At 40.8% G+C, this 12,093-nt stretch overlaps 1 protein-coding gene across 2 annotated transcripts in view; it reads right to left on the bottom strand.

Annotated features, from left to right (window-relative positions):
• Positions 1 to 10,575: 10,575 nt before the first annotated feature.
• The window catches only part of LOC138957306 (serine/arginine repetitive matrix protein 5-like), a 31,260-nt gene continuing 29,742 nt past the window's right edge, over positions 10,576 to 12,093 (bottom strand). For both annotated transcript variants that reach the window (XM_070328442.1, XM_070328449.1), the window contains exon 7: positions 10,576 to 11,696. In XM_070328442.1, coding sequence (XP_070184543.1) covers positions 11,058 to 11,696 — 639 coding nt within the window. In that variant the 3' untranslated portion in view covers positions 10,576 to 11,057. The remainder of the gene's footprint in view (positions 11,697 to 12,093) is intronic.

Here is a 12,093-nt window from a genome sequence, read left to right on the forward strand (position 1 = left end):
CCCACGCGCGGGCGCTGTAGAACACACACATAATATAGTAAATACTTCAACACAGTGTGCGTATAATGTTGTATTTGTTTAGTTTCACTTTTAAAGAAACCACAAAAAAGAAATCAACATGAACAACTTCAGAGCTCTTACTTTGATTACAAACTGCATGATTTGGATAAAAGTTGATCGGTTTGATCTAATGCTGATTTCAGTTTTTTTCAGCGGCATAAGTCAGTGCTTCGTCTCGTATCGAAAACAAAAGCAGACGACAAATTTAGTCAGTTGGAGTTGTCTCCCGTACTCCTGTAGCATGCACTGATCTAAAAATAATCCACTATTCAGTTTAGATCAGTGCGCTGCACCGAGACGGTTCGGGAATTCCCAACAAAAGAAAAGATCCGCACAATATCGTCCCGGTCCCCGCGCGCACTGCTCGGCGCCACGGCCAATGACCGATTTCTGTGGCTTCACCACCGCGGCACTCCAAAAGTAGTAGTCCGCGTAATGCAAGCGTCTGTTCTTGAAAATTTCCCACTGATCTAAAAATAAAACCAGTGCAATTTCCTCGGTCGGGCTTTGCCACAGAAACTCACGGTTTAGTAAAATGTACAATGTATTTTCTGATTTGTGCGCAAAAGCTTTTTTTCTTTTTTCTTTTTTTTAACATAACAATGTTTAATGTCACTGTTTGTTTAAAAGAACATGGTCACATTTGTAAAAAAAATGTTAAATTAGAAAATAAATAACATTTTGGTTCATGATTTTTCCTACACCTGTGCTGAAAATAAGAAATAAAAATGTTGGTATATAAGTCACTCAAATACAGGTAAGTATGCATGGCTCGGTTTGAGTTTGTTGCGGTTGACTCTGCACAATTCGATTTCTGATGTTTTTGTTGAACAATTTTGTAATTCACAACTTCCTGTGTTACACAAACTCAGTGATGACCAATTTTGCCTTCACCCCTCTCATAGGGTGACGGATTTCACAACTTTCTACAGATGAACAACAATGTTGCCTTCACCCCTCCCATAGGGTGACGGATGTCACAACTTTCTGTGTACACAAACTGATGACGACATAAGCGCATGCGCAAATGTCTGCCGACACCCATAAGCTTTCAGCTATACATACATGTGAGCCAACGCCAGCGTAGTACTAGGGCTCTGGCCCTAGAATAAAGAAAGAAAGAGTCTGCTGTGAATGGAGCGGTAGCCTCCCCTGTCACACACAGAGTAAATTCCTTGTTCGTCGCGATGTCTGGTGAAGTAAACTGTAAAGCACAAAGTCACAGTTTTCAATTGCTTCGAGCGCACTCAGTTGTTTCTCGATCAGTTGGTGATCGTAGTGTTTCGGCACTCGGTTGCAGTGTGCTTGTGCGCATGTGTGCCTGTGTGCCTGTGTGTGAGTTTGTTTGTGTGTGTATGTGATGTGTGTGCGTTGTGTGTGCGTGTGTGTGTGTGTCAGTGTATGTGTATGTGTGTCACGTGTGTGTGTGTGTGTGTGTGTGTGTGTGTGTGTGAGTGGGTGTGTGTGTCAGTGTATGTGTGTGTGTGTGTTTGTTTGTTTGTTTGTTTATATATATATGTGTGTTTGCGTGTGTGTGTGTGTGTGTGTGTGTGTGTCTGTGTGTGTGTCTGTGTCTTTGTGCATGCGTGCGTGTGTGTATATGCGTGAGTGTTTGCGCGCGTTTGTGTCTGTCTGTCTGTATGTATGTCTATGGGTTATGATTGTTTGCTTACACATTTTACCATGAAATCAAACAGCCCAACCCTTCTCCATACTGGCTCACACCCAAGTTAAACAAACCTGATGGACAATAAATGGCTGCCGGAATTGTGCACGTGTGGGAGTAGATGTGGTTTTGCTATTTGTGTGTGCCTTGGTTTCTGTGGGTTCCCTTTTGTTTTTAATAGATCCATCTGTATTATACATTAAAGCAGAATACTTTCCGCATCAGAATGCTGTATTCTTGATCTCGGGAAGCTTTCCCCAGCAGGAACCCTTTCTACGTTTGACACTTCGATAACAGCATGTCTATTTAACATTTAAGATCACGGCAAGAGCACCTCTATCTGTATCCTGAGGGCAGGTGAGGGCTGTAGGTCGGGAGAGTTGGTGGTGGGTTGATGGGTGAAGTTGGTGGGAGATAGGGGGGGAGGGGGGCGTAGAGAACAACAAAAAAAGCTGTGTTAGTTTGCCAAGAAACGAATATTTTCCTAGCTCGCTTATCGTAATGATGTATGAGCAGGACTGTTCTGTTTTCTTTTCGATGAATGTTTGTTTGCTTGCTTGCTTGTTTGCATTTTTGTTGTCATGAATTATTTTTTTTTATTTTTTTTATTTTTTGCTGTTGTGTCTGCAGTTCCAATCATTACTTCATAAATGTTTGCCTCATTGTGTGTGTGTGTGTGTGTGTGTGTGTGTGTGTGTGTGTGTGTGTGTGTGTGTGTGTGTGTGTGTGTGTGTGCGCGCGTGTCTGCGTGCGTACGTGCGTGCGTGCGTGCGTGCGTGCGTGCGTCTTCATTGAGCCCTTGGGTGAAACTCAGCTGTATATTCACGAAACGTTTTACACATGAACATGAACTCACGGCAAGTCGGATAGACACGCTTTGGATATACATATATATATATATATATATATATATATACATTATTAATAAAGCTCAGTAACCTTTTCAACAAAAAAGTGTGCTTACTTTTAAATTTATATAATATATTGTTTGACTACTGGTGTGAGTTACAACATTATTACAACGAAACATTCCTAGCCTGCTCAGACAGTAGCAGAGCCGTTGCATGTTGACACTGGTGTGAGTTACAACATTATTACAACGAAACATTCCTAGCCTGCTCAGACAGTAGCAGAGCCGTTGCATGTTGACACTGGTGTGAGTTACAACATTATTACAACGAAACATTCCTACTCTGCACAGACAGTAGCCAAGCCGTTGAATGTTGACACTGGTGTGAGTTACAACATTATAACAACGAAACATTCCTACTCTGTAAAGACAGTAGCCAAGCCGTTGCATGTTGACGCTGGTGTGAGTTACAACTAACATTATAACAACGAAACATTCCTACTCTGTAAAGACAGTAGCCAAGCCGTTGAATGTTGACGCTGGTGTGAGTTACAACATTTTATACAACTCCTGCAATGCAACCGAGGGGTGGATTAAATCTAGTTGATTATTTTTAGACAAGTGAGAAATTAGAACGAACTACTTTGATTAAACCCAAAAATCACACGTGGATTATTCGAAGTAAGAATAAAGAGGGCTAAAAAATAATCAACACTAGAATTTATTTTTAGAACATTTGAAACCCAGACGATTGGACCCTGTTGCGGAAGAATACGTACAATGTTGACTCAAAACTGTAACAACAATGGCTGACGTGTATGCCTAGTCGACAGACAATGCCATTTGCTTTGTGTGTGTTTTTGTTGTTGCTTACTGTACATGACATACATTACGTGTAAAATCCAGTTCTTTAACAGGCAATTAACAAACCTTGCAAATTTCCAGAAGCTGCAATCTGAAGCGACCTATCTCTGATTCTAGCAGACGATCTCTCCAATGTTTAACACAAAATCAGCAAACTCTCCTGTCACATAGAACGTCCATTATATAGTGCAATGTTGACAGGGTTCCTGCAGGGCAGAGCTGATACAATTCAATGAGTTTTCAAGGACATTTCCAGGACCAAATAAGTGCTTTTCAAGGACATGATTTTCCTCAAATTAATGCAAAGCACCAAGCTTACTTCAGTTTTTCAAGTCTGCAAACTATTAGTCATTCCGTAGTTGTTTCCCTTGCCAACTTCCGGGAAGGGAAGCAACTACGGGTGACTAGTAATAGTTAGTTCGTCTACTTTCGTTTTCACTCGATCTTTTCTCCCAAAAGTGTGTACTGTATTTGACGAAAAAAAAGGGGGTTGCATTTTTTTTAAATAAGACAAGCTGCTGACAAAATGTATAGGCAACAATTTGGAAAAATCAAGTACTTTTCAATGACTATTTAACAAAACTCTATTTTCAAGCACTTTTCAAGGCCTGGAAAAGGTTTTCCAATTTTCAAGGAGTTTTCCAGGGTTCAAGGACTCTGTACGAACCCTGCTGTTGAAATGAAGTTACCGGTCCGAAACATTTTAGTCGTTTCTTCTGAGACAATCCTTGTTCTCTTATCATCTACAGATTTACCGCAGTCTTCACCACGCGAATTCACAAGTCAGACTTTCGAACATGTATACAATCTACGTAGGCAAGTATGATACGTCATGACGTCATAGGATTCCTAGCATATTGACGTAATGCTAAACATCCGGTTATCCCGAGTTTTCTCCGTAATACATGTCCGTGGGTTTTTCAATGTTCGGTTATTTCCGTGGCTTCATGCGGAAAGGGAACCGTCGTCTGCAATCAACGACATGGACCATTCTGGTCCTTGCTGCTGACAAAAACATGATTTTAACACAGAATGTAATGTCAGAATAGCTATATAAACGCTATTGTGTTTTAATCGTAGCAATGGGGTCCGATATTTAGACGAGACAAGTATAATGCCGACGAGTCGGAGACTAAGAATAAAGTAAAAGAATAGGGACTATTTGAATGACGCGCATTTGACACTCTGAGTGATTAGGCTGAAATGAAATTGCCTACAAAATGTCGTCTGCATGACTGCATGTTCGACCCGTGTTGGTCGTTGTATAAATAGCTTAAACAATGACAACTCGTTGATTACTGGAAAATAAACCACTCGTGGGTATTTGCAGCCGCTTGGTAATTCACGAGCTGCAAATACCCACTCGTGGTTTATTTTCCAGTAATCAACTCGTGGTCATTGTTTAAGCTCTATATAACAACGAAACATTCCTACTCTGCACAGACAGTAGCCAAGCCGTTGAATGTTGACACTGGTGTGAGTTACAACTGACATTATAACAACGAAACATTCCTACTCTGCACAGACAGTAGCCAAGCCGTTGAATGTTGACGCTGGTGTGAGTTACAACATTATAACAACGAAACATTCCTACTCTGTAAAGACAGTAGCCAAGCCGTTGCATGTTGACGCTGGTGTGAGTTACAACTGACATTATAACAACGAAACATTCCTACTCTGTAAAGACAGTAGCCAAGCCGTTGCATGTTGACGCTGGTGTGAGTTACAACATTATAACAACGAAACATTCCTACTCTGCACAGACAGTAGCCAAGCCGTTGCATGTTGACACTGGTGTGAGTTACAACATTATAACAACGAAACATTCCTACTCTGCACAGACAGTAGCCAAGCCGTTGAATGTTGACGCTGGTGTGAGTTACAACATTATTACAACGAAACATTCCTACTCTGCACAGACAGTAGCCAAGCCGTTGAACGTTGACACTGTTCTTTCTTTCTTTATTTGGTGTTTAACGTCGTTTTCAACCACGAAGGTTATATCGCGACGAGGGAAAGGGATGAGATGGGATAGGGGAAAGGGGGGGGGGGGAGATGGGATAGAGCCACTTGTTAAGTGTTTCTTGTTCACAAAAGCACTAATCAAAAAATTGCTCCAGGGGCTTGCAACGTAGTACAATATATTACCTTACTGGGAGAATGCAAGTTTCCAGTACAAAGGACTAAACATTTCTTACATACTGCTTGACTAAAATCTTTACAAACGTTGACTATATTCTATACAAGAACCACTTAACAAGGGTAAAAGGAGAAACAGAATCCGTTAGTCGCCTCATACGACATGCGGGGTGCAGAGAAATAAGGATGTGGAAAAGAAGACTTTTGGTAAGTGAAATAAAGGTGATGGATCCAGTCAGGTAGAAATAAGACAACAAGAAAAGAATTGGAAAACTGCAGGGAATAGTAGGGAGAGTTTTCTTGGAAGGAAATATAGGTGAAAGGACTGGTAAGGCAGAAATAAGACAAAAGAAGAGAAGAAACAGAACCGTTAGTCGCCTCTTACGACGCTGGGTAGCATCGGGTAAATTCTTTCTAGTCCCAACCAATATGGGACTCCCCCTAACCCGCGGGGGGTAACGTTGACACTGGTGTGAGTTACAACATTATAACAACGAAACATTCCTACTCTGCACAGACAGTAGCCAAGCCGTTGAATGTTGGTATGTGTTTAGGCAGAAGGGTGCTCTCTGTCAAAGCATATTAAGATCTGAGATGATTAGCCGAATCCGGCGTTCATTTACGGGAAAAAAATGTGTCTTTAAAGTTTTTGTTTATTTATGTAAATTTTTATGACAAATATGTTGTTTCTTTCAAACCTGTGTATTGATGTCCTGGATTAAGTCATCGAATGTCAGCAAGACATTAAAAATAATCTAACTTATGGGACTTTGAATGCAAGTTTGTGTTCTAAAGCTCCAGCAAAGATTCTGAACGTTAAAGTGGGGGAACACCAAGGGAGGTAAGTACAAGAAAAAAGGAGCACAAATGCTCGTACGCTAATACAAGTAGTGTCCCTTTGATTATGTGGGTATTCCTCGAAGTGTCACTGACTAACAGGCAAGATGATTTTGACACACACTCACCCACGCGCATGCACACACACTTGTGCACACACACACACACACACACCACACACACACAGACAGAAACACACACACACACGCCCTACCTTCGACGCTTTGAAAAATTCAATATTCCATGTAGAAACAGTGAAGGTCTAACTCGTTGTATAACAAATGTACAAACTTACCATATATTCAATTCGTTTGTTAGTTGGTTTGTTTGTTTGTTTATTTGTTTGTTTGTTTATTTGCTGATTTGTTTGTTCAACGTCGAGAACAGTTATTTCAATGGTGATTTAATCAGGCATACCGTATATATCAAAAAAACATTTAAACAAGTGTAGTATGCACAATTGTATTAACAAATTTGATAACATAAGCCATTCATTCATTGCATCGGAAAACACGAGGGAAAACAGGGGATAGAAGAAGCACCCAAATATGCAAAAATATCACATTTTCTTCTCAAGCTTAGGAACGATACTCATGTAAGGGTGTCCAGCAAGCCTTCAGGTTAAAAGCCACATTCCTTCTCATGAAAACAGATCGGCTAACTATCTCAGATGTGGCCAGACCTTTACAAGGGATAAGACCAACCCTCCACTTGGTCATATACCGAACATCAAATTAATGTATACAATGTTATGGGACTATTGTTTTATCAGAATTCAAACCTTGCAGACATTGAGACTATCGTCACGCTCATAAGAGAAATACCTATCTCAGTGTTAGGCATTTCCGTAGTGAAACTACAGGGGAAGCTACTGGAAAGGTATCTATCATGTGTTAGAGAGTACAAACTCTCAGACCATCGGAAACCATTGCCACGGTAACGTAAGGAAAAATGCCGATCTTGTTTCTTGAGTTAAGCACTTTTTCGTTATGATACCGGAAGACTTGTTTTGATAATGTGACGGTATGCAAAAGCTCTTTGTTAGTTGTTATGATACCGGAAGACTTGTTTTGATAATGTGACGGTATGCAACAGCTCTTTGTTAGTTGTTATGATACCGGAAGACTTGTTTTGATAATGTGACGGTATGCAACAGCTCTTTGTTAGTTGTTATGATACCGGAAGACTTGTTTTGATAATGTGACGGTATGCAACAGCTCTTTGTTAGTTGTTATGATACCGGAAGACTTGTTTTGATAATGTGACGGTATGCAACAGCTCTTTGTTAGTTGTTATGATACCGGAAGACTTGTTTTGATAATGTGACGGTATGCAACAGCTCTTTGTTAGTTGTTATGATACCGGAAGACTTGTTTTGATAATGTGACGGTATGCAACAGCTCTTTGTTAGTTGTTATGATACCGGAAGACTTGTTTTGATAATGTGACGGTATGCAACAGCTCTTTGTTAGTTGTTATGATACCGGAAGACTTGTTTTGATAATGTGACGGTATGCAACAGCTCTTTGTTAGTTGTTATGATACCGGAAGACTTGTTTTGATAATGTGACGGTATGCAACAGCTCTTTGTTAGTTGTTATGATACCGGAAGACTTGTTTTGATAATGTGACGGTATGCAACAGCTCTTTGTTAGTTGTTATGATACCGGAAGACTTGTTTTGATAATGTGACGGTATGCAACAGCTCTTTGTTAGTTGTTATGATACCGGAAGACTTGTTTTGATAATGTGACGGTATGCAACAGCTCTTTGTTAGTTGTTATGATACCGGAAGATTTGTTTTGATAATGTGACGGTATGCAAAAGCTCTTTGTTAGTTGTTATGATACCGGAAGACTTGTTTTGATAATGTGACGGTATGCAAAAGCTCTTTGTTAGTTGTTATGCAGTTTTGCTGATTGAAAATTTTGCTGTCAGCTCTTTATCTCACGTTTATCCCGTGGTAACAGCTCGAGATAGCTTATAACTTATAACTAAAATGAGATGGGCAGATTGTTCAGAAACCAAAGAATTTTGTTTGCGTTTTTCTCAAAACATCAAAAAATGACATAGGCAATTATCTTGTGAGCGTGACGCTATGTTATGTTCAACTCATGTCAATAGTGTTTATAGAAAGACAATGGTAGTGACGCGAATCCCACTGAAGAATATGTATTCATGTCAATAGCTAGGCTACTTAAAGGCACAGTACGCCTCCTGTAAACCATCACAGATACTGTCAGGCTTTTACACACAATACAAACACCCTTTCGTTTAAACATTCACCGCTTGAGAACATCCTATGTGTCCTACGTAAAGAGCGAGCAATGTTCAAAGAATTAATTTTGTGGATTGTCTGATCGTTTAGATTCAGAGGTACATATATAGGCTATAATAATGTGCTATTGCAGATAAGCTTACAGCGAGTCGCATTGAAATCACAAACTGACGACTACATTGTGAAAAAAAGGAAACTGGAACACACGGTTTCACGATGACTCAGGAGTAAGATAAACCACGCAAAAATAAATTCTTTCAAAATCGCTCGCTCTTTACGGAGGGCACCTAGGATGTTCTCAAGCGGTGAGTGTTCAAATGAAAGGGTGTTTGTACTGTGTGTAAAAGCCTGACAGTATCTGTGATGGTTTACGGGAGGCTTACTGTGCCTTTAACTTGTGCACAATACAATAGTTTGCTACTGTCTGTACTGTGTTTCTACTTAGTGCAAGCGAGCAAAGTTCGTCTGTCCTCAAATGAGAAAGTAACTCTGACAATTAATGCCCTACGTTTGTAAGCAAGCTTTAAAACAAAGTAACTCTGATTAAAATGAATAATATAATAATAAAAACTGTCATTTTATGCACAATAAAAGCCTACACATTCAAACAAATATCTCAGTATGAAACGTGTCTAAAAATAGCATTTTCTCGTTGTACAAAAGCAGTAGGAGTAAGCCGATAATTATGGCAATATGCTCATTTTGTTCTCTCGCATTGTGACCCCGAATATTGATTTTGATTCAACAGGTTTATCACTTTAACGATTCACCAGTTTGTTTGAACTTTTTCACACAATCGTTCTGTGTCAGAAAAATGTCTTTCTTTCTTTATTTGGTGTGTAACGTCGTTTTCAACCGTTCAAGGTTATATCGCGACGGGGAAAGGGGGGGGGGGGGGGGGGGATGGGATAGAGCCACTTGTTAATTGTTTCTTGTTCACAAAAGCACTAATCAAAATATTGCTCCAGGGGCTTGCAACGTAGTACAATATATATTACCTTACTGGGAGAATGCAAGTTTCCAGTACAAAGGACTTAACATTTCTTACATACTGCTTGACTAAAAGCTTTACAAACATTGACTATATTCTATACAAGAAACACTTAACAAGGGTAAAAGGAGAAACAGAATCCGTTAGTCGCCTCTTACGACATGCTGGGGAGCATCGGGTAAATTCTTCCCCCTAACCCGCGGGGGGAGTCAGAAAAATTGTCCTCGATGTTCTCTTGCATTTGCAAACACAGATTGGTCTTCCGTACGTGTCACCAAATGCACATAATTATCCTTACTGTCAAGTCTTATTCACGTAAAATGATCTTTCAATGTCAAATAACATGTATTTGTTTCTGGTAAAGCATCATTTTAGCCGATGTTGAGTTGGGTGGGTTTTTTTTAAGGCTGAACCGGTGTAGGCTTATATAAGGCGCTTGTGGTTTCGCCACATCACATATTCAAACTATTATGTCAACGGTCAAAAATCACTCTCACCCTCTTTCAAGTATTTTTCAACGGAAGGCCTTATCAGGTTGTAGGCTAAGTTATAAGATGAGCAAATATATCCCACGCCACGATTATGTTGCATAGAACACACCTAAAATATTCCCAGTGTTTGCGTAAAGCAACAGTTTGAGTGGAGACAAGCCTCAATGTACATGCGACCCCACCGTTCAACTTTGGTTTTTGCGGCCTTAATGGGCTAATAGGCTACTGAGCTTTACTGGCCGATGTGAATGCGTTATATATTGTGTGTAAAAAATGTCTGTTTGTCTGTCTGTCTGTAAAAAATTCCATTTCAAACGGCAGAAATTAATATGTAAGCGCCTAGGGCTATATCTAGATTAGGCGCATAAAAAATGATCACAATAATAATAATAATAATGGCATACGATACCGATCCATGCACATCCTGGCGGTGACCTTGCAAGTCATTTTCTCCTGCTGATATTACGAAATCACCGAAACAAACTTCGTTCTCGAATTTCTGTGACGGTTTATGTGACACCATTATTCGCATTATGACGTATTCTGGAACTTTGTTTTTACTCAAAGGTTTTACAACGGGGTTAATGACAGAGGCTAAATGCCAATAAGTAATTCACATATCCCTTCAAGACAACTATTTCTCATAAATCATCATCATTTCGCCACTAGTCGAGAGTTCTTAAGCATGATTCTGCTATTGGTCATCACAAATCCCAGTAAATAATTCAAATTTGTCTTGAAGAGAAATATTTCTCACAAGTCATCATCATGTGGCCACGTGGTCAAAGTTTCCAAGCATGATACTGTTCTCGATAATCACAAACGCTTAGATCATAGGCGCAAAACACAAGTTCACATCTTCTTTCGGGAGAAACTTTGATTCACAATCGCGTCGCCGCTGACGCTTCGCCTCCTGTCGCAATACTTTTTGAATCCCGCTGGGTGCGTAATCTGACGTCATTTACAGGTGATCTGACGTCACCCACACTCTGACGCAGCTTTGATGACGCGTCAGTCAGGGGAGATTTGGAAGTGCTGGGAGGAAGGTTGGTGTGGTTTACTGTATATGATCTCAAGTGTTCGGTCAGCGGAGTTTGCTGACGCAGCAGAGGAGGAACAGAAGAGCGTGGAAGAGGGTCGGAGGACGAAGACACAGCGGCAGGAATGTTCTCCATCTCAACACTTCTCACCAGCCCTTTGCGGGAATTCCCGGAGGAGTGAGAATGCTGTGTGTTGCTCACCATCGCAGGCTTTTTTTGAGGAGCAGAATGCATGTCTCCCGTAGACACAGCGGCATGGATATCCTCCATCTCAACACTCCTCACCAGTCCGCTCGATCGGGAATTCCCGGAAGAGGGGCGGTGCTGTTGTGTGTTGGAAGACGAGTCACCCGAGCCGTGTCGCCTCCTGCTGTGACGTCGTTCTCTGGATCTGGAGCGTGACCTTGACCTGCTGCTGGTCCTCCCGTGCCAGCGAGTCCTCCTCTCCTCCTCCCGCACCTGGTCGCTCTCCTCCAGGACCTGAATCAAATCAAATCACAGGTAAGATCAGTGTTCTGTTTTACAGACGTATTTGGTAGTGCTGTGTGAGGGGTCTTATGCTGTTACCCCATGTGTATGAATGCAGTAGTCCAGGCTGACAGTCAACGTTATTAGGGAGATTTAATAAACGAAACGTCGGGACGTTTCGTTTTGAAGTTGTGGTAAACGTCATCATTTCGGGGGTCTCTCGCTGGAAAGGTGAAGGTCAACTGAAACGGAACGTGGAACGTCAAAACGCAGTCACGTTTTCCACCCCCAAAAAACGAACAATATTTCGTCAACTTTTGTGAGTATTTTTGCACACTAACAGTTTTATTTGTTGGCCATTTTATGCATTGCTAGATTCATCAACCCTTTCACAGTCTTTCAGCGCTGA

Source organism: Littorina saxatilis, linkage group LG2 (genome assembly GCF_037325665.1).
Source record: "Littorina saxatilis isolate snail1 linkage group LG2, US_GU_Lsax_2.0, whole genome shotgun sequence".
NCBI classification, from domain to species: Eukaryota; Metazoa; Mollusca; class Gastropoda; order Littorinimorpha; family Littorinidae; genus Littorina; species Littorina saxatilis.